The sequence below is a fragment of the Myotis nattereri genome, assembly GCF_964212035.1.
Source record: "Myotis nattereri genome assembly, contig: HAP1_SCAFFOLD_114, whole genome shotgun sequence".
In the NCBI taxonomy this organism is placed as follows: Eukaryota; Metazoa; Chordata; class Mammalia; order Chiroptera; family Vespertilionidae; genus Myotis; species Myotis nattereri.
This window is the reverse complement of record NW_027669663.1, coordinates 25,587-46,180: the sequence shown is the minus strand read 5'-3', so window position 1 is coordinate 46,180 and position 20,594 is coordinate 25,587. Positions and strand designations below refer to the sequence as shown.

Genomic DNA, 20,594 nt, shown 5'->3' with positions numbered 1-20,594 from the left:
AATGGGAACTTCAATCTTGAACTTACATGGAAAACCTTTCCTGAATCTGTGGGAGGCACCTGTCCTGACCCCCTAACTTTAAGTCCAGACCTCATCCTATATAGGCACCGACAGCCTCACCTGGCACAGGACCCCCTGCCCAGACACTGTGCAGGGCTTGCTGACCTAACCCTGTGCTGGCTCCATGGCTCTGACCCTCTACAGGAAGCCTTGCCTATAACAGTGCTGGATTCTGCAGAAACCTTTCCCTGACTTCCAACAGAAATCCGTAACTGGACCTGTATCGGGAATCTCTGACCTGATCGTTCATAGGAACCCCTAAACTTGCCCTCTGGAAACACCCTCCTGACCCTGTATCGGAAGCCCTGATGTGACTCTCTCTGACAGCCTTGGTGTGGAAGCCTTGCCCTCCCCTTGTACAGGAGCCACTGTCTTGACTGTGGCTAGTGGCCACCACATGAAACAGCGTAGCTCTGGGGAGTCTACAGAATCCTGTAGCAGGCACTGCTATAGGCTTTTCAACCCTGCTCCCCTTTCTTCCTGACTCGCTCACTTTCCCAGCCTTGTTGCAATGTCAGGTGGACATGTGACAGTTCTGATCAATCGAGTGAGCAGAGTGGCAGATGCAACTTCCAGGCCTGGCCCACAGGAACCTCTCATGGGCCCTCTTACGAGCACTGGCTGGTGTTCTCAGTGGTTAGAGCATGGGCTTGTGCACTGAAGGGTCTCGGGTTTGATTCCCAGACAACGGCATGCACCTGGGTTTCCGTTCGCTCCCCGCCCCAGTTGCAGCATATGCAGGCAGCTGCTGCCCTGGCTGTCCTGGCAGGGTTCCATGTTGCTGGGGTATCCATGGAGACCCTTAGCTAGGGTAGAACCCCACAAAGAAGCCATCTTAGAAATGGCCAGAAGCCTTCACGAGGCTCTGTGGATCACGTTCCCTGTGTATGTGCAGACCTGGGAACGTACATCCCCAGACTGCCTCATTGGGCATGAATACGGTAAGGAGGTGGGGGTGACCCTAGTTGAGTGGCCCATGGGGCTCCACAAAGTTATGCTAAAAGCCCATTGGGAAAAGGCTGCTGGTGGCTGCAGCTGCCAGAGTGACCACTGGGGCTCAGACCCAGGAGTCACCCAATGGCCAGCAGCTGCTCTGGCAACCTATGGGAAGGAAGGTGGGAAGGCTGGCCACCATGTGGGGCTGTTGGGAATCACTGCATCTTGAAAGCAGGATGGCTTCAGACCTTCTGTTCCCTTCTTTCTTCCTTCCCATACCCACCCACACCCCAAACAGTCTTCGAGGTTAATGCATGCCTCTGCTGTGTGGAGGGGACCCCAGGAGGCTCACCACACACCAGCTGGTCCTATGGCAGCACGGGGCTCTACCCTCCCGCAACGGTGAGCCCCACCTGGGAGTACACCGATCCCCAGGCCTTAGAAGATTCCTATGCAAGAGGCACCGTCCTAGAGAACATCAGGACACAGCGACTGCGTCCGGACCTGTTGGCGCTGGGGCCTGCGGTGCCTTCCTCCATCCCTGTCCCCAGCAGTGCCTACGGGCCCCCCGACTTTCCTAGGAGCTTCTTTCCACCAACCAGAAGCCCCCCCAATCCAGCGGTCTATTCCTCCGCCAACCTCCAAGGAACCCTGCCCCTGTCCACCTGTGGTGAGGTTCCCCCAAAGGGACAGGGAGGTTGAGGAGGGGGATGGGGTCCAAGGCAAAGTTGGGCTGAGCCTGGTCCCTCTTGCCCCTGTCCACCTCACCAGAGCCCTGGGATTGTGCGCCGTGCAGGGTGGTTCTGAGACGCTGTGACAGCATGTGTACCAGGCACAGCGAGAGTCCGGCAGAGCGAAAGTCCGGCAGAGCGAAAGCCACTCCTCAGTGCCACCTGTGCAATGCCGGTGGTCAGACGATGACCAGGCACAACAAGCCCCAAAGGCGCCGGGTAAGAGCCCAGGCCGGCCTCCCCTCACCCAGGTACTCTGTTCTCACTCCGGGCAGGGATCTCTCTCTGCCCTCACACTCTATGAGAACCCACATGCCCCCTCCCTGCCCCATCCACTCAGGGACCCAGCTCTGTACAGCAGTGTCTACCCTCAGCACACCCTCGGGCTGCAAGCAGGCACGCCGTCCACTCCCTGCACAGCAGTTTTCATCCTTGGCTACACACTGGGATCACCGTGGGGCCCTCCCGAGATGGGTTGATTTACTTGGTCTGGGGCGCTGCCTGGCCATCAGGATTGTTTTCGACTCCCCAAGTGAGTCCAATGTCCGCCAACGCTGAGAACCACTGATGAAGCACCCCACGCCATTTGGAAAGCCCCGGGACAGGAGGCCATGTCCTCGCCCCTCAGAGCACCCTCAGTCTATGCCTTGTCCAGGAAGCCCTGCCTGCACCCTGACCCTCACCTCCTGGGTCCTCCACCCCCCCAATGCACTGACCCTCACATTCTTGCTGCCCCCAGAAGGTCAGCAAGCGGGCAGGTGCCCAGTCCACCAACTGCCAGACAACCATCACGGCAGTGTGGCGGCTGAATGCCAATAGAGACCCCGTGTGCAATGCCTGCGGCCTTTATTACAAGCCACACCAGGTGCGCCCTGCCTCTTGGAGCCTGCCCCCTGCACCCCCATCCCACTAACCTGGCCTTCCTTCTCCTTTTCCTTTCCTGTATTCTTCCAATCTCCCTTTCTCTCTTCTCCCTGTTAACCTACTCCCTCCTCCTTCCCTATCACCCTTCTCTTCTCTACACCTTCATCTCCTCCCTGCCTGTCTTTTCCCTCCTGCTCCCTTCTCTCTCCTCCATTTCTCATTTCCTTCCCCCTCCCCTCCAGCCCTCAGCTAGTCCTATGGCTAGAGGCTCCCTCAGCCTTTCCATTGCTTAGGGCCTCACAAGCTCATGACTCCTTAGGGCATTATCTGGGCCACAGCTGGGGCCTGCTCCCCTAGTCCTTGACCCAGTTCCCGACTCTGAAGGAGTGCGGTGGAGAGGGTGTCCCTGGTGGAGACACAGAGGCAAAAGTCTGAGGTCGGGGAACACTCATGGCCTCTCTTTCATCAGGTGAACCGACCACGGACCGTGCAGAAGGGTGGTATAAAGTCTAGAAAACCCAGGCCATCACAGAAAGAAAAGAAGCCAGTGTCGAGCCTGGGAGGCACAGGACCAGCGGATGCACCGGCTGGTGGCTTCATGGTGGTGGCTGGGGGCAGCGATGGTGGGAATTGTGGGGAAGTGGCCTCAGGCTTGAGATTGGGCCCACCTGATACTGCCCATCTCTACCAAGGCCCGGGCTCCGTGGCGCTGTCAGGGCCTGTCAGCCACCTCATGCCTTTCCCCGGGCCCCTGTTGGGTTCACCCACAGGCTCCTTCCCCACAGGCCCCATGCCTCCCACCACCACCTGCACTCTGGAGGCGCCACTCAGCCCATGAGGACACAGAGCATGACTCAGAGCAGGGGTAGGGTCCCTCTCGGTGTGGAGCCAGAAGTTTCTACAACCCAGCCTCTGGGCCCCCCACAGCTCTTGGTCTGGGCCATCAATGATGTGTAAAATAAATCATCAGAGTCCTGAAGTTGGAGGTGTGAGTCTGAGTGGGACTGAATAAAGAGCCGTGGTAGGTGGGGTGTGCAACGGTGCCTGTGGTTCTCTGGTGATGGCGTGAGGCCCTGTGAGACAGCACGTGTCACCCTTCATGATAATGGGTTATGATGTGCAAGTATAAGAGTGTACTAGTATGTGAGACCACGTGTGACAGCAACCAGGGTGTATGATACGGCGTGTACCTGCACACGTCATGGGCAGAGACAGTGTGGTGGCTGAATGCTCTGTGAGGTGGTGACCATGGGGGTGAGGTTCTGAGAGATGGTGTGCATGACACCAGACAACTGTGAGAAACCGGACACCAGTGACTGTATGAGAGGACGTGGGGGTAGGTGTGCAACGGGGTGTGCTGAGGCAACATGTGAGGCTGTGCTCATGTGATTGTGCCCCAGGCAGGGTGGTTCTGAGACGGTGTGACAGCAAGTGTACCAGGCACAGCATTTGCTCCATAAACATTTCCGGGATGCTCACCAAGGGCTGTGTAGGACGGAATGTGGAGACCTAGCAGTGTGACCTGAGGTACTGCGTGTCAGGAGGTCTTTGTGGGTCTGGCAAGGGCAGCACTTGTGTGCAAGCATGTGCCTGTGAGCGTATCGCACATCCTGTGCCCTGTCACAGTGCCTCCGAGTGGCTGACAGCGTGAGCAGCTCTGTACACTTGCTTGTGGAGGTCTCAATCTATATACAGGTGCAAGTGAGGGGCCCACCTCCAGGGGACAGAAGACATGTTCAGGACAGGAATGGGAGGCCAAGAGTGGGGCTGGAAAGGCAGCCAGCAAGAAGGGCAGAGGCCGGTCTGCGACCGTGGGGTTGTCCATGGGCCCTCCTGTCACTCATCTCTTATCTCTCTCGGCCCAGCTCGGCCTGCAGCCCTGTGGGAAATGGTAGAGAAGGAGGGGGAGATTAGGAGGACAAAATAATCTCTAGGGGGGATATTTAGACCCCATAGGTGGTGAGCTCCCCACAGTGCCAACTGCCTCCCCAATGCACCCACTCACCTGGGATGTGTTCTTCCATGGAACAATCCCTCACACTGGAGCATGCACAGAGTCAGGTGACATCCTAACCCAGACAGGTTAAGCGTCTCTCCCAAGGCCACACAGCTGGTGGCACAGGGCTGAGCCAGGCTCCATGACTTAGCCCCCCACTGCCCAGAGGCTCCTAGACGCAAGCAGCCCTCGTTCCTGAGCGCTCACTGTGGTCAACAACAGCGGAAGGCTCAGGTGCTTTCCTTCATGAACAGCTGAAAAACTACTCTAGTCCGGCTGCTGTGGCTCAGTGGTTGAGCATCAGCAGAACAGCATCCCTTCAGCTCGTCAGCACACTGGCCCACTGAAGAACCACAGTAGTCCCTGCTCATGACAGGGATTGTCCAGAACTTCCCTGGCCGCTCCACAGAACCCCAGCCTCCTCATCCCGTGGGAGCCCCTGTCCTCGTCTTGAACAGAAACCTCTTGCAGAACCTGTGCTGGACAGGCCCCTGGACCCGCCGTGTTCAGGAGCCCCGGATCCCCAACTCCTATCAAAACGGCAGCCCAGCCTGGTTCAGGAGCCTCTCTGATACTGGAGCTCTAAGGGAACCCTTTCTCTAATCCACAGGAAACCCATCCTGACCCTGAGCAGGATCACCGGTCCTCACCTTCTACAGGAGGCACCCTGTCCTGCCACCACAGCACAGGAACCTCCGCCTTCCCTGGTGGCAGGACAGAGCCTGCCCCACCCACCCTTATAGAAATGCCTGGCCTGACCCTCTTCATGGGACTCCATCTCTATAGGAATCCTGCCTGGACCTTGGACGGGACAGCTCTGTCCTCACACTGCACTGCAGCCCTGCCGTCCAGGTAGCATTTTACAACCACTTGGCTCATCTTAAAATCTAGTTCTGAAACCACCTCCCGGACTCTGTCTGCAGAAATTCTCTCTTACCATTGATGTTTCTATCCCTCTCCCTTCCTCTCTGAAATCTTTAAAAATATATTTTAAACAAAGAAACCCCCATCTGTAAACTCTTTGGGAACCCTGATTGAGTTCAGGAGCCTTGCTTACATCATTGACAATGACCCCTGACGTCACTCTGCACAACAATCCCTACCTCACACGCTACCCCACAGAGTCCACAGGAACCTGCGATCCAACTCTCAATGTGAACTTCAATCTTGAACTTACATGGAAAACCTTTCCTGAATCTGTGGGAGGCACCTGTCCTGACCCCCTAACTTTAAGTCCAGACCTCATCCTATATAGGCACCGACAGCCTCACCTGGCACAGGACCCCCTGCCCAGACACTGTGCAGGGCTTGCTGACCTAACCCTGTGCTGGCTCCATGGCTCTGACCCTCTACAGGAAGCCTTGCCTATAACAGTGCTGGATTCTGCAGAAACCTTTCCCTGACTTCCAACAGAAATCCGTAACTGGACCTGTATCGGGAATCTCTGACCTGATCGTTCATAGGAACCCCTAAACTTGCCCTCTGGAAACACCCTCCTGACCCTGTATCGGAAGCCCTGATGTGACTCTCTCTGACAGCCTTGGTGTGGAAGCCTTGCCCTCCCCTTGTACAGGAGCCACTGTCTTGACTGTGGCTAGTGGCCACCACATGAAACAGCGTAGCTCTGGGGAGTCTACAGAATCCTGTAGCAGGCACTGCTATAGGCTTTTCAACCCTGCTCCCCTTTCTTCCTGACTCGCTCACTTTCCCAGCCTTGTTGCAATGTCAGGTGGACATGTGACAGTTCTGATCAATCGAGTGAGCAGAGTGGCAGATGCAACTTCCAGGCCTGGCCCACAGGAACCTCTCATGGGCCCTCTTACGAGCACTGGCTGGTGTTCTCAGTGGTTAGAGCATGGGCTTGTGCACTGAAGGGTCTCGGGTTTGATTCCCAGACAACGGCATGCACCTGGGTTTCCGTTCGCTCCCCGCCCCAGTTGCAGCATATGCAGGCAGCTGCTGCCCTGGCTGTCCTGGCAGGGTTCCATGTTGCTGGGGTATCCATGGAGACCCTTAGCTAGGGTAGAACCCCACAAAGAAGCCATCTTAGAAATGGCCAGAAGCCTTCACGAGGCTCTGTGGATCACGTTCCCTGTGTATGTGCAGACCTGGGAACGTACATCCCCAGACTGCCTCATTGGGCATGAATACGGTAAGGAGGTGGGGGTGACCCTAGTTGAGTGGCCCATGGGGCTCCACAAAGTTATGCTAAAAGCCCATTGGGAAAAGGCTGCTGGTGGCTGCAGCTGCCAGAGTGACCACTGGGGCTCAGACCCAGGAGTCACCCAATGGCCAGCAGCTGCTCTGGCAACCTATGGGAAGGAAGGTGGGAAGGCTGGCCACCATGTGGGGCTGTTGGGAATCACTGCATCTTGAAAGCAGGATGGCTTCAGACCTTCTGTTCCCTTCTTTCTTCCTTCCCATACCCACCCACACCCCAAACAGTCTTCGAGGTTAATGCATGCCTCTGCTGTGTGGAGGGGACCCCAGGAGGCTCACCACACACCAGCTGGTCCTATGGCAGCACGGGGCTCTACCCTCCCGCAACGGTGAGCCCCACCTGGGAGTACACCGATCCCCAGGCCTTAGAAGATTCCTATGCAAGAGGCACCGTCCTAGAGAACATCAGGACACAGCGACTGCGTCCGGACCTGTTGGCGCTGGGGCCTGCGGTGCCTTCCTCCATCCCTGTCCCCAGCAGTGCCTACGGGCCCCCCGACTTTCCTAGGAGCTTCTTTCCACCAACCAGAAGCCCCCCCAATCCAGCGGTCTATTCCTCCGCCAACCTCCAAGGAACCCTGCCCCTGTCCACCTGTGGTGAGGTTCCCCCAAAGGGACAGGGAGGTTGAGGAGGGGGATGGGGTCCAAGGCAAAGTTGGGCTGAGCCTGGTCCCTCTTGCCCCTGTCCACCTCACCAGAGCCCTGGGATTGTGCGCCGTGCAGGGTGGTTCTGAGACGCTGTGACAGCATGTGTACCAGGCACAGCGAGAGTCCGGCAGAGCGAAAGTCCGGCAGAGCGAAAGCCACTCCTCAGTGCCACCTGTGCAATGCCGGTGGTCAGACGATGACCAGGCACAACAAGCCCCAAAGGCGCCGGGTAAGAGCCCAGGCCGGCCTCCCCTCACCCAGGTACTCTGTTCTCACTCCGGGCAGGGATCTCTCTCTGCCCTCACACTCTATGAGAACCCACATGCCCCCTCCCTGCCCCATCCACTCAGGGACCCAGCTCTGTACAGCAGTGTCTACCCTCAGCACACCCTCGGGCTGCAAGCAGGCACGCCGTCCACTCCCTGCACAGCAGTTTTCATCCTTGGCTACACACTGGGATCACCGTGGGGCCCTCCCGAGATGGGTTGATTTACTTGGTCTGGGGCGCTGCCTGGCCATCAGGATTGTTTTCGACTCCCCAAGTGAGTCCAATGTCCGCCAACGCTGAGAACCACTGATGAAGCACCCCACGCCATTTGGAAAGCCCCGGGACAGGAGGCCATGTCCTCGCCCCTCAGAGCACCCTCAGTCTATGCCTTGTCCAGGAAGCCCTGCCTGCACCCTGACCCTCACCTCCTGGGTCCTCCACCCCCCCAATGCACTGACCCTCACATTCTTGCTGCCCCCAGAAGGTCAGCAAGCGGGCAGGTGCCCAGTCCACCAACTGCCAGACAACCATCACGGCAGTGTGGCGGCTGAATGCCAATAGAGACCCCGTGTGCAATGCCTGCGGCCTTTATTACAAGCCACACCAGGTGTGCCCTGCCTCTTGGAGCCTGCCCCCTGCACCCCCATCCCACTAACCTGGCCTTCCTTCTCCTTTTCCTTTCCTGTATTCTTCCAATCTCCCTTTCTCTCTTCTCCCTGTTAACCTACTCCCTCCTCCTTCCCTATCACCCTTCTCTTCTCTACACCTTCATCTCCTCCCTGCCTGTCTTTTCCCTCCTGCTCCCTTCTCTCTCCTCCATTTCTCATTTCCTTCCCCCTCCCCTCCAGCCCTCAGCTAGTCCTATGGCTAGAGGCTCCCTCAGCCTTTCCATTGCTTAGGGCCTCACAAGCTCATGACTCCTTAGGGCATTATCTGGGCCACAGCTGGGGCCTGCTCCCCTAGTCCTTGACCCAGTTCCCGACTCTGAAGGAGTGCGGTGGAGAGGGTGTCCCTGGTGGAGACACAGAGGCAAAAGTCTGAGGTCGGGGAACACTCATGGCCTCTCTTTCATCAGGTGAACCGACCACGGACCGTGCAGAAGGGTGGTATAAAGTCTAGAAAACCCAGGCCATCACAGAAAGAAAAGAAGCCAGTGTCGAGCCTGGGAGGCACAGGACCAGCGGATGCACCGGCTGGTGGCTTCATGGTGGTGGCTGGGGGCAGCGATGGTGGGAATTGTGGGGAAGTGGCCTCAGGCTTGAGATTGGGCCCACCTGATACTGCCCATCTCTACCAAGGCCCGGGCTCCGTGGCGCTGTCAGGGCCTGTCAGCCACCTCATGCCTTTCCCCGGGCCCCTGTTGGGTTCACCCACAGGCTCCTTCCCCACAGGCCCCATGCCTCCCACCACCACCTGCACTCTGGAGGCGCCACTCAGCCCATGAGGACACAGAGCATGACTCAGAGCAGGGGTAGGGTCCCTCTCGGTGTGGAGCCAGAAGTTTCTACAACCCAGCCTCTGGGCCCCCCACAGCTCTTGGTCTGGGCCATCAATGATGTGTAAAATAAATCATCAGAGTCCTGAAGTTGGAGGTGTGAGTCTGAGTGGGACTGAATAAAGAGCCGTGGTAGGTGGGGTGTGCAACGGTGCCTGTGGTTCTCTGGTGATGGCGTGAGGCCCTGTGAGACAGCACGTGTCACCCTTCATGATAATGGGTTATGATGTGCAAGTATAAGAGTGTACTAGTATGTGAGACCACGTGTGACAGCAACCAGGGTGTATGATACGGCGTGTACCTGCACACGTCATGGGCAGAGACAGTGTGGTGGCTGAATGCTCTGTGAGGTGGTGACCATGGGGGTGAGGTTCTGAGAGATGGTGTGCATGACACCAGACAACTGTGAGAAACCGGACACCAGTGACTGTATGAGAGGACGTGGGGGTAGGTGTGCAACGGGGTGTGCTGAGGCAACATGTGAGGCTGTGCTCATGTGATTGTGCCCCAGGCAGGGTGGTTCTGAGACGGTGTGACAGCATGTGTACCAGGCACAGCATTTGCTCCATAAACATTTCCGGGATGCTCACCAAGGGCTGTGTAGGACGGAATGTGGAGACCTAGCAGTGTGACCTGAGGTACTGCGTGTCAGGAGGTCTTTGTGGGTCTGGCAAGGGCAGCACTTGTGTGCAAGCATGTGCATGTGAGCGTATCGCACATCCTGTGCCCTGTCACAGTGCCTCCGAGTGGCTGACAGCGTGAGCAGCTCTGTACACTTGCTTGTGGAGGTCTCAATCTATATACAGGTGCAAGTGAGGGGCCCACCTCCAGGGGACAGAAGACATGTTCAGGACAGGAATGGGAGGCCAAGAGTGGGGCTGGAAAGGCAGCCAGCAAGAAGGGCAGAGGCCGGTCTGCGACCGTGGGGTTGTCCATGGGCCCTCCTGTCACTCATCTCTTATCTCTCTCGGCCCAGCTCGGCCTGCAGCCCTGTGGGAAATGGTAGAGAAGGAGGGGGAGATTAGGAGGACAAAATAATCTCTAGGGGGGATATTTAGACCCCATAGGTGGTGAGCTCCCCACAGTGCCAACTGCCTCTCCAATGCACCCACTCACCTGGGATGTGTTCTTCCATGGAACAATCCCTCACACTGGAGCATGCACAGAGTCAGGTGACATCCTAACCCAGACAGGTTAAGCGTCTCTCCCAAGGCCACACAGCTGGTGGCACAGGGCTGAGCCAGGCTCCATGACTTAGCCCCCCACTGCCCAGAGGCTCCTAGACGCAAGCAGCCCTCGTTCCTGAGCGCTCACTGTGGTCAACAACAGCGGAAGGCTCAGGTGCTTTCCTTCACGAACAGCTGAAAAACTACTCTAGTCCGGCTGCTGTGGCTCAGTGGTTGAGCATCAGCAGAACAGCATCCCTTCAGCTCGTCAGCACACTGGCCCACTGAAGAACCACAGTAGTCCCTGCTCATGACAGGGATTGTCCAGAACTTCCCTGGCCGCTCCACAGAACCCCAGCCTCCTCATCCCGTGGGAGCCCCTGTCCTCGTCTTGAACAGAAACCTCTTGCAGAACCTGTGCTGGACAGGCCCCTGGACCCGCCGTGTTCAGGAGCCCCGGATCCCCAACTCCTATCAAAACGGCAGCCCAGCCTGGTTCAGGAGCCTCTCTGATACTGGAGCTCTAAGGGAACCCTTTCTCTAATCCACAGGAAACCCATCCTGACCCTGAGCAGGATCACCGGTCCTCACCTTCTACAGGAGGCACCCTGTCCTGCCACCACAGCACAGGAACCTCCGCCTTCCCTGGTGGCAGGACAGAGCCTGCCCCACCCACCCTTATAGAAATGCCTGGCCTGACCCTCTTCATGGGACTCCATCTCTATAGGAATCCTGCCTGGACCTTGGACGGGACAGCTCTGTCCTCACACTGCACTGCAGCCCTGCCGTCCAGGTAGCATTTTACAACCACTTGGCTCATCTTAAAATCTAGTTCTGAAACCACCTCCCGGACTCTGTCTGCAGAAATTCTCTCTTACCATTGATGTTTCTATCCCTCTCCCTTCCTCTCTGAAATCTTTAAAAATATATTTTAAACAAAGAAACCCCCATCTGTAAACTCTTTGGGAACCCTGATTGAGTTCAGGAGCCTTGCTTACATCATTGACAATGACCCCTGACGTCACTCTGCACAACAATCCCTACCTCACACGCTACCCCACAGAGTCCACAGGAACCTGCGATCCAACTCTCAATGTGAACTTCAATCTTGAACTTACATGGAAAACCTTTCCTGAATCTGTGGGAGGCACCTGTCCTGACCCCCTAACTTTAAGTCCAGACCTCATCCTATATAGGCACCGACAGCCTCACCTGGCACAGGACCCCCTGCCCAGACACTGTGCAGGGCTTGCTGACCTAACCCTGTGCTGGCTCCATGGCTCTGACCCTCTACAGGAAGCCTTGCCTATAACAGTGCTGGATTCTGCAGAAACCTTTCCCTGACTTCCAACAGAAATCCGTAACTGGACCTGTATCGGGAATCTCTGACCTGATCGTTCATAGGAACCCCTAAACTTGCCCTCTGGAAACACCCTCCTGACCCTGTATCGGAAGCCCTGATGTGACTCTCTCTGACAGCCTTGGTGTGGAAGCCTTGCCCTCCCCTTGTACAGGAGCCACTGTCTTGACTGTGGCTAGTGGCCACCACATGAAACAGCGTAGCTCTGGGGAGTCTACAGAATCCTGTAGCAGGCACTGCTATAGGCTTTTCAACCCTGCTCCCCTTTCTTCCTGACTCGCTCACTTTCCCAGCCTTGTTGCAATGTCAGGTGGACATGTGACAGTTCTGATCAATCGAGTGAGCAGAGTGGCAGATGCAACTTCCAGGCCTGGCCCACAGGAACCTCTCATGGGCCCTCTTACGAGCACTGGCTGGTGTTCTCAGTGGTTAGAGCATGGGCTTGTGCACTGAAGGGTCTCGGGTTTGATTCCCAGACAACGGCATGCACCTGGGTTTCCGTTCGCTCCCCGCCCCAGTTGCAGCATATGCAGGCAGCTGCTGCCCTGGCTGTCCTGGCAGGGTTCCATGTTGCTGGGGTATCCATGGAGACCCTTAGCTAGGGTAGAACCCCACAAAGAAGCCATCTTAGAAATGGCCAGAAGCCTTCACGAGGCTCTGTGGATCACGTTCCCTGTGTATGTGCAGACCTGGGAACGTACATCCCCAGACTGCCTCATTGGGCATGAATACGGTAAGGAGGTGGGGGTGACCCTAGTTGAGTGGCCCATGGGGCTCCACAAAGTTATGCTAAAAGCCCATTGGGAAAAGGCTGCTGGTGGCTGCAGCTGCCAGAGTGACCACTGGGGCTCAGACCCAGGAGTCACCCAATGGCCAGCAGCTGCTCTGGCAACCTATGGGAAGGAAGGTGGGAAGGCTGGCCACCATGTGGGGCTGTTGGGAATCACTGCATCTTGAAAGCAGGATGGCTTCAGACCTTCTGTTCCCTTCTTTCTTCCTTCCCATACCCACCCACACCCCAAACAGTCTTCGAGGTTAATGCATGCCTCTGCTGTGTGGAGGGGACCCCAGGAGGCTCACCACACACCAGCTGGTCCTATGGCAGCACGGGGCTCTACCCTCCCGCAACGGTGAGCCCCACCTGGGAGTACACCGATCCCCAGGCCTTAGAAGATTCCTATGCAAGAGGCACCGTCCTAGAGAACATCAGGACACAGCGACTGCGTCCGGACCTGTTGGCGCTGGGGCCTGCGGTGCCTTCCTCCATCCCTGTCCCCAGCAGTGCCTACGGGCCCCCCGACTTTCCTAGGAGCTTCTTTCCACCAACCAGAAGCCCCCCCAATCCAGCGGTCTATTCCTCCGCCAACCTCCAAGGAACCCTGCCCCTGTCCACCTGTGGTGAGGTTCCCCCAAAGGGACAGGGAGGTTGAGGAGGGGGATGGGGTCCAAGGCAAAGTTGGGCTGAGCCTGGTCCCTCTTGCCCCTGTCCACCTCACCAGAGCCCTGGGATTGTGCGCCGTGCAGGGTGGTTCTGAGACGCTGTGACAGCATGTGTACCAGGCACAGCGAGAGTCCGGCAGAGCGAAAGTCCGGCAGAGCGAAAGCCACTCCTCAGTGCCACCTGTGCAATGCCGGTGGTCAGACGATGACCAGGCACAACAAGCCCCAAAGGCGCCGGGTAAGAGCCCAGGCCGGCCTCCCCTCACCCAGGTACTCTGTTCTCACTCCGGGCAGGGATCTCTCTCTGCCCTCACACTCTATGAGAACCCACATGCCCCCTCCCTGCCCCATCCACTCAGGGACCCAGCTCTGTACAGCAGTGTCTACCCTCAGCACACCCTCGGGCTGCAAGCAGGCACGCCGTCCACTCCCTGCACAGCAGTTTTCATCCTTGGCTACACACTGGGATCACCGTGGGGCCCTCCCGAGATGGGTTGATTTACTTGGTCTGGGGCGCTGCCTGGCCATCAGGATTGTTTTCGACTCCCCAAGTGAGTCCAATGTCCGCCAACGCTGAGAACCACTGATGAAGCACCCCACGCCATTTGGAAAGCCCCGGGACAGGAGGCCATGTCCTCGCCCCTCAGAGCACCCTCAGTCTATGCCTTGTCCAGGAAGCCCTGCCTGCACCCTGACCCTCACCTCCTGGGTCCTCCACCCCCCCAATGCACTGACCCTCACATTCTTGCTGCCCCCAGAAGGTCAGCAAGCGGGCAGGTGCCCAGTCCACCAACTGCCAGACAACCATCACGGCAGTGTGGCGGCTGAATGCCAATAGAGACCCCGTGTGCAATGCCTGCGGCCTTTATTACAAGCCACACCAGGTGTGCCCTGCCTCTTGGAGCCTGCCCCCTGCACCCCCATCCCACTAACCTGGCCTTCCTTCTCCTTTTCCTTTCCTGTATTCTTCCAATCTCCCTTTCTCTCTTCTCCCTGTTAACCTACTCCCTCCTCCTTCCCTATCACCCTTCTCTTCTCTACACCTTCATCTCCTCCCTGCCTGTCTTTTCCCTCCTGCTCCCTTCTCTCTCCTCCATTTCTCATTTCCTTCCCCCTCCCCTCCAGCCCTCAGCTAGTCCTATGGCTAGAGGCTCCCTCAGCCTTTCCATTGCTTAGGGCCTCACAAGCTCATGACTCCTTAGGGCATTATCTGGGCCACAGCTGGGGCCTGCTCCCCTAGTCCTTGACCCAGTTCCCGACTCTGAAGGAGTGCGGTGGAGAGGGTGTCCCTGGTGGAGACACAGAGGCAAAAGTCTGAGGTCGGGGAACACTCATGGCCTCTCTTTCATCAGGTGAACCGACCACGGACCGTGCAGAAGGGTGGTATAAAGTCTAGAAAACCCAGGCCATCACAGAAAGAAAAGAAGCCAGTGTCGAGCCTGGGAGGCACAGGACCAGCGGATGCACCGGCTGGTGGCTTCATGGTGGTGGCTGGGGGCAGCGATGGTGGGAATTGTGGGGAAGTGGCCTCAGGCTTGAGATTGGGCCCACCTGATACTGCCCATCTCTACCAAGGCCCGGGCTCCGTGGCGCTGTCAGGGCCTGTCAGCCACCTCATGCCTTTCCCCGGGCCCCTGTTGGGTTCACCCACAGGCTCCTTCCCCACAGGCCCCATGCCTCCCACCACCACCTGCACTCTGGAGGCGCCACTCAGCCCATGAGGACACAGAGCATGACTCAGAGCAGGGGTAGGGTCCCTCTCGGTGTGGAGCCAGAAGTTTCTACAACCCAGCCTCTGGGCCCCCCACAGCTCTTGGTCTGGGCCATCAATGATGTGTAAAATAAATCATCAGAGTCCTGAAGTTGGAGGTGTGAGTCTGAGTGGGACTGAATAAAGAGCCGTGGTAGGTGGGGTGTGCAACGGTGCCTGTGGTTCTCTGGTGATGGCGTGAGGCCCTGTGAGACAGCACGTGTCACCCTTCATGATAATGGGTTATGATGTGCAAGTATAAGAGTGTACTAGTATGTGAGACCACGTGTGACAGCAACCAGGGTGTATGATACGGCGTGTACCTGCACACGTCATGGGCAGAGACAGTGTGGTGGCTGAATGCTCTGTGAGGTGGTGACCATGGGGGTGAGGTTCTGAGAGATGGTGTGCATGACACCAGACAACTGTGAGAAACCGGACACCAGTGACTGTATGAGAGGACGTGGGGGTAGGTGTGCAACGGGGTGTGCTGAGGCAACATGTGAGGCTGTGCTCATGTGATTGTGCCCCAGGCAGGGTGGTTCTGAGACGGTGTGACAGCATGTGTACCAGGCACAGCATTTGCTCCATAAACATTTCCGGGATGCTCACCAAGGGCTGTGTAGGACGGAATGTGGAGACCTAGCAGTGTGACCTGAGGTACTGCGTGTCAGGAGGTCTTTGTGGGTCTGGCAAGGGCAGCACTTGTGTGCAAGCATGTGCATGTGAGCGTATCGCACATCCTGTGCCCTGTCACAGTGCCTCCGAGTGGCTGACAGCGTGAGCAGCTCTGTACACTTGCTTGTGGAGGTCTCAATCTATATACAGGTGCAAGTGAGGGGCCCACCTCCAGGGGACAGAAGACATGTTCAGGACAGGAATGGGAGGCCAAGAGTGGGGCTGGAAAGGCAGCCAGCAAGAAGGGCAGAGGCCGGTCTGCGACCGTGGGGTTGTCCATGGGCCCTCCTGTCACTCATCTCTTATCTCTCTCGGCCCAGCTCGGCCTGCAGCCCTGTGGGAAATGGTAGAGAAGGAGGGGGAGATTAGGAGGACAAAATAATCTCTAGGGGGGATATTTAGACCCCATAGGTGGTGAGCTCCCCACAGTGCCAACTGCCTCTCCAATGCACCCACTCACCTGGGATGTGTTCTTCCATGGAACAATCCCTCACACTGGAGCATGCACAGAGTCAGGTGACATCCTAACCCAGACAGGTTAAGCGTCTCTCCCAAGGCCACACAGCTGGTGGCACAGGGCTGAGCCAGGCTCCATGACTTAGCCCCCCACTGCCCAGAGGCTCCTAGACGCAAGCAGCCCTCGTTCCTGAGCGCTCACTGTGGTCAACAACAGCGGAAGGCTCAGGTGCTTTCCTTCACGAACAGCTGAAAAACTACTCTAGTCCGGCTGCTGTGGCTCAGTGGTTGAGCATCAGCAGAACAGCATCCCTTCAGCTCGTCAGCACACTGGCCCACTGAAGAACCACAGTAGTCCCTGCTCATGACAGGGATTGTCCAGAACTTCCCTGGCCGCTCCACAGAACCCCAGCCTCCTCATCCCGTGGGAGCCCCTGTCCTCGTCTTGAACAGAAACCTCTTGCAGAACCTGTGCTGGACAGGCCCCTGGACCCGCCGTGTTCAGGAGCCCCGGATCCCCAACTCCTATCAAAACGGCAGCCCAGCCTGGTTCAGGAGCCTCTCTGATACTGGAGCTCTAAGGGAACCCTTTCTCTAATCCACAGGAAACCCATCCTGACCCTGAGCAGGATCACCGGTCCTCACCTTCTACAGGAGGCACCCTGTCCTGCCACCACAGCACAGGAACCTCCGCCTTCCCTGGTGGCAGGACAGAGCCTGCCCCACCCACCCTTATAGAAATGCCTGGCCTGACCCTCTTCATGGGACTCCATCTCTATAGGAATCCTGCCTGGACCTTGGACGGGACAGCTCTGTCCTCACACTGCACTGCAGCCCTGCCGTCCAGGTAGCATTTTACAACCACTTGGCTCATCTTAAAATCTAGTTCTGAAACCACCTCCCGGACTCTGTCTGCAGAAATTCTCTCTTACCATTGATGTTTCTATCCCTCTCCCTTCCTCTCTGAAATCTTTAAAAATATATTTTAAACAAAGAAACCCCCATCTGTAAACTCTTTGGGAACCCTGATTGAGTTCAGGAGCCTTGCTTACATCATTGACAATGACCCCTGACGTCACTCTGCACAACAATCCCTACCTCACACGCTACCCCACAGAGTCCACAGGAACCTGCGATCCAACTCTCAATGGGAACTTCAATCTTGAACTTACATGGAAAACCTTTCCTGAATCTGTGGGAGGCACCTGTCCTGACCCCCTAACTTTAAGTCCAGACCTCATCCTATATAGGCACCGACAGCCTCACCTGGCACAGGACCCCCTGCCCAGACACTGTGCAGGGCTTGCTGACCTAACCCTGTGCTGGCTCCATGGCTCTGACCCTCTACAGGAAGCCTTGCCTATAACAGTGCTGGATTCTGCAGAAACCTTTCCCTGACTTCCAACAGAAATCCGTAACTGGACCTGTATCGGGAATCTCTGACCTGATCGTTCATAGGAACCCCTAAACTTGCCCTCTGGAAACACCCTCCTGACCCTGTATCGGAAGCCCTGATGTGACTCTCTCTGACAGCCTTGGTGTGGAAGCCTTGCCCTCCCCTTGTACAGGAGCCACTGTCTTGACTGTGGCTAGTGGCCACCACATGAAACAGCGTAGCTCTGGGGAGTCTACAGAATCCTGTAGCAGGCACTGCTATAGGCTTTTCAACCCTGCTCCCCTTTCTTCCTGACTCGCTCACTTTCCCAGCCTTGTTGCAATGTCAGGTGGACATGTGACAGTTCTGATCAATCGAGTGAGCAGAGTGGCAGATGCAACTTCCAGGCCTGGCCCACAGGAACCTCTCATGGGCCCTCTTACGAGCACTGGCTGGTGTTCTCAGTGGTTAGAGCATGGGCTTGTGCACTGAAGGGTCTCGGGTTTGATTCCCAGACAACGGCATGCACCTGGGTTTCCGTTCGCTCCCCGCCCCAGTTGCAGCATATGCAGGCAGCTGCTGCCCTGGCTGTCCTGGCAGGGTTCCATGTTGCTGGGGTATCCATGGAGACCCTTAGCTAGGGTAGAACCCCACAAAGAAGCCATCTTAGAAATGGCCAGAAGCCTTCACGAGGCTCTGTGGATCACGTTCCCTGTGTATGTGCAGACCTGGGAACGTACATCCCCAGACTGCCTCATTGGGCATGAATACGGTAAGGAGGTGGGGGTGACCCTAGTTGAGTGGCCCATGGGGCTCCACAAAGTTATGCTAAAAGCCCATTGGGAAAAGGCTGCTGGTGGCTGCAGCTGCCAGAGTGACCACTGGGGCTCAGACCCAGGAGTCACCCAATGGCCAGCAGCTGCTCTGGCAACCTATGGGAAGGAAGGTGGGAAGGCTGGCCACCATGTGGGGCTGTTGGGAATCACTGCATCTTGAAAGCAGGATGGCTTCAGACCTTCTGTTCCCTTCTTTCTTCCTTCCCATACCCACCCACACCCCAAACAGTCTTCGAGGTTAATGCATGCCTCTGCTGTGTGGAGGGGACCCCAGGAGGCTCACCACACACCAGCTGGTCCTATGGCAGCACGGGGCTCTACCCTCCCGCAACGGTGAGCCCCACCTGGGAGTACACCGATCCCCAGGCCTTAGAAGATTCCTATGCAAGAGGCACCGTCCTAGAGAACATCAGGACACAGCGACTGCGTCCGGACCTGTTGGCGCTGGGGCCTGCGGTGCCTTCCTCCATCCCTGTCCCCAGCAGTGCCTACGGGCCCCCCGACTTTCCTAGGAGCTTCTTTCCACCAACCAGAAGCCCCCCCAATCCAGCGGTCTATTCCTCCGCCAACCTCCAAGGAACCCTGCCCCTGTCCACCTGTGGTGAGGTTCCCCCAAAGGGACAGGGAGGTTGAGGAGGGGGATGGGGTCCAAGGCAAAGTTGGGCTGAGCCTGGTCCCTCTTGCCCCTGTCCACCTCACCAGAGCCCTGGGATTGTGCGCCGTGCAGGGTGGTTCTGAGACGCTGTGACAGCATGTGTACCAGGCACAGCGAGAGTCCGGCAGAGCGAAAGTCCGGCAGAGCGAAAGCCACTCCTCAGTGCCACCTGTGCAATGCCGGTGGTCAGACGATGACCAGGCACAACAAGCCCCAAAGGCGCCGGGTAAGAGCCCAGGCCGGCCTCCCCTCACCCAGGTACTCTGTTCTCACTCCGGGCAGGGATCTCTCTCTGCCCTCACACTCTATGAGAACCCACATGCCCCCTCCCTGCCCCATCCACTCAGGGACCCAGCTCTGTACAGCAGTGTCTACCCTCAGCACACCCTCGGGCTGCAAGCAGGCACGCCGTCCACTCCCTGCACAGCAGTTTTCATCCTTGGCTACACACTGGGATCACCGTGGGGCCCTCCCGAGATGGGTTGATTTACTTGGTCTGGGGCGCTGCCTGGCCATCAGGATTGTTTTCGACTCCCCAAGTGAGTCCAATGTCCGCCAACGCTGAGAACCACTGATGAAGCACCCCATGCCATTTGGAAAGCCCCGGGACAGGAGGCCATGTCCTCGCCCCTCAGAGCACCCTCAGTCTATGCCTTGTCCAGGAAGCCCTGCCTGCACCCTGACCCTCACCTCCTGGGTCCTCCACCCCCCCAATGCACTGACCCTCACATTCTTGCTGCCCCCAGAAGGTCAGCAAGCGGGCAGGTGCCCAGTGCACCAACTGCCAGACAACCATCACGGCAGTGTGGCGGCTGAATGCCAATAGAGACCCCGTGTGCAATGCCTGCGGCCTTTATTACAAGCGACACCAGGTGCGCCCTGCCTCTTGGAGCCTGCCCCCTGCACCCCCATCCCACTAACCTGGCCTTCCTTCTCCTTTTCCTTTCCTGTATTCTTCCAATCTCCCTTTTTCTCTTCTCCCTGTTAACCTACTCCCTCCTCCTTCCCTATCACCCTTCTCTTCTCTGCACCTTCATCTCCTCCCTGCCTGTCTTTTCCCTCCTGCTCCCTTCTCTCTCCTCCATTTCTCATTTCCTTCCCCCTCCCCTCCAGCCCTCAGCTAGTCCTATGGCTAGAGGCTCCCTCAGCCTTTCCATTGCTTAGGGCCTCACAAGCTCATGACTCCTTAGGGCATTATCTGGGCCACAGCTGGGGCCTGCTCCCCTAGTCCTTGACCCAGTTCCCGACTCTGAAGGAGTGCGGTGGAGAGGGTGTCCCTGGTGGAGACACAGAGGCAAAAGTCTGAGGTCGGGGAACACTCATGGCCTCTCTTTCATCAGGTGAACCGACCACGGACCGTGCAGAAGGGTGGTATAAAGTCTAGAAAACCCAGGCCATCACAGAAAGAAAAGAAGCCAGTGTCGAGCCTGGGAGGCACAGGACCAGCGGATGCACCGGCTGGTGGCTTCATGATGGTGGCTGGGGGCAGCGATGGTGGGAATTGTGGGGAAGTGGCCTCAGGCTTGAGATTGGGCCCTCCTGATACTGCCCATCTCTACCAAGGCCCGGGCTCCGTGGCGCTGTCAGGGCCTGTCAGCCACCTCATGCCTTTCCCCGGGCCCCTGTTGGGTTCACCCACAGGCTCCTTCCCCACAGGCCC

General features: G+C 57.4%; 2 protein-coding genes across 2 annotated transcripts in view; both read left to right on the top strand.

The window, feature by feature from the left end:
• Nucleotides 1-3,429, top strand: part of LOC308512544 (erythroid transcription factor-like) — a gene marked incomplete at both ends in the record, with an annotated part of 28,679 nt that extends 25,250 nt beyond the window's left edge. The window contains 2 exons of the mRNA XM_081115484.1: nucleotides 2,467-2,592; nucleotides 3,061-3,429. Of these exons, the coding sequence (XP_080971610.1) occupies nucleotides 2,467-2,592; nucleotides 3,061-3,429 (495 nt within the window). The remainder of the gene's footprint in view (nucleotides 1-2,466; nucleotides 2,593-3,060) is intronic.
• An 11-nt stretch (nucleotides 3,430-3,440) lies between these two features.
• The window catches only part of LOC308512543 (erythroid transcription factor-like), a gene marked incomplete at both ends in the record, with an annotated part of 28,680 nt that continues 11,526 nt past the window's right edge, over nucleotides 3,441-20,594 (top strand). The window contains one exon of the mRNA XM_081115483.1: nucleotides 3,441-3,461. Within this exon, the coding sequence (XP_080971609.1) occupies nucleotides 3,441-3,461 (21 nt within the window). The remainder of the gene's footprint in view (nucleotides 3,462-20,594) is intronic.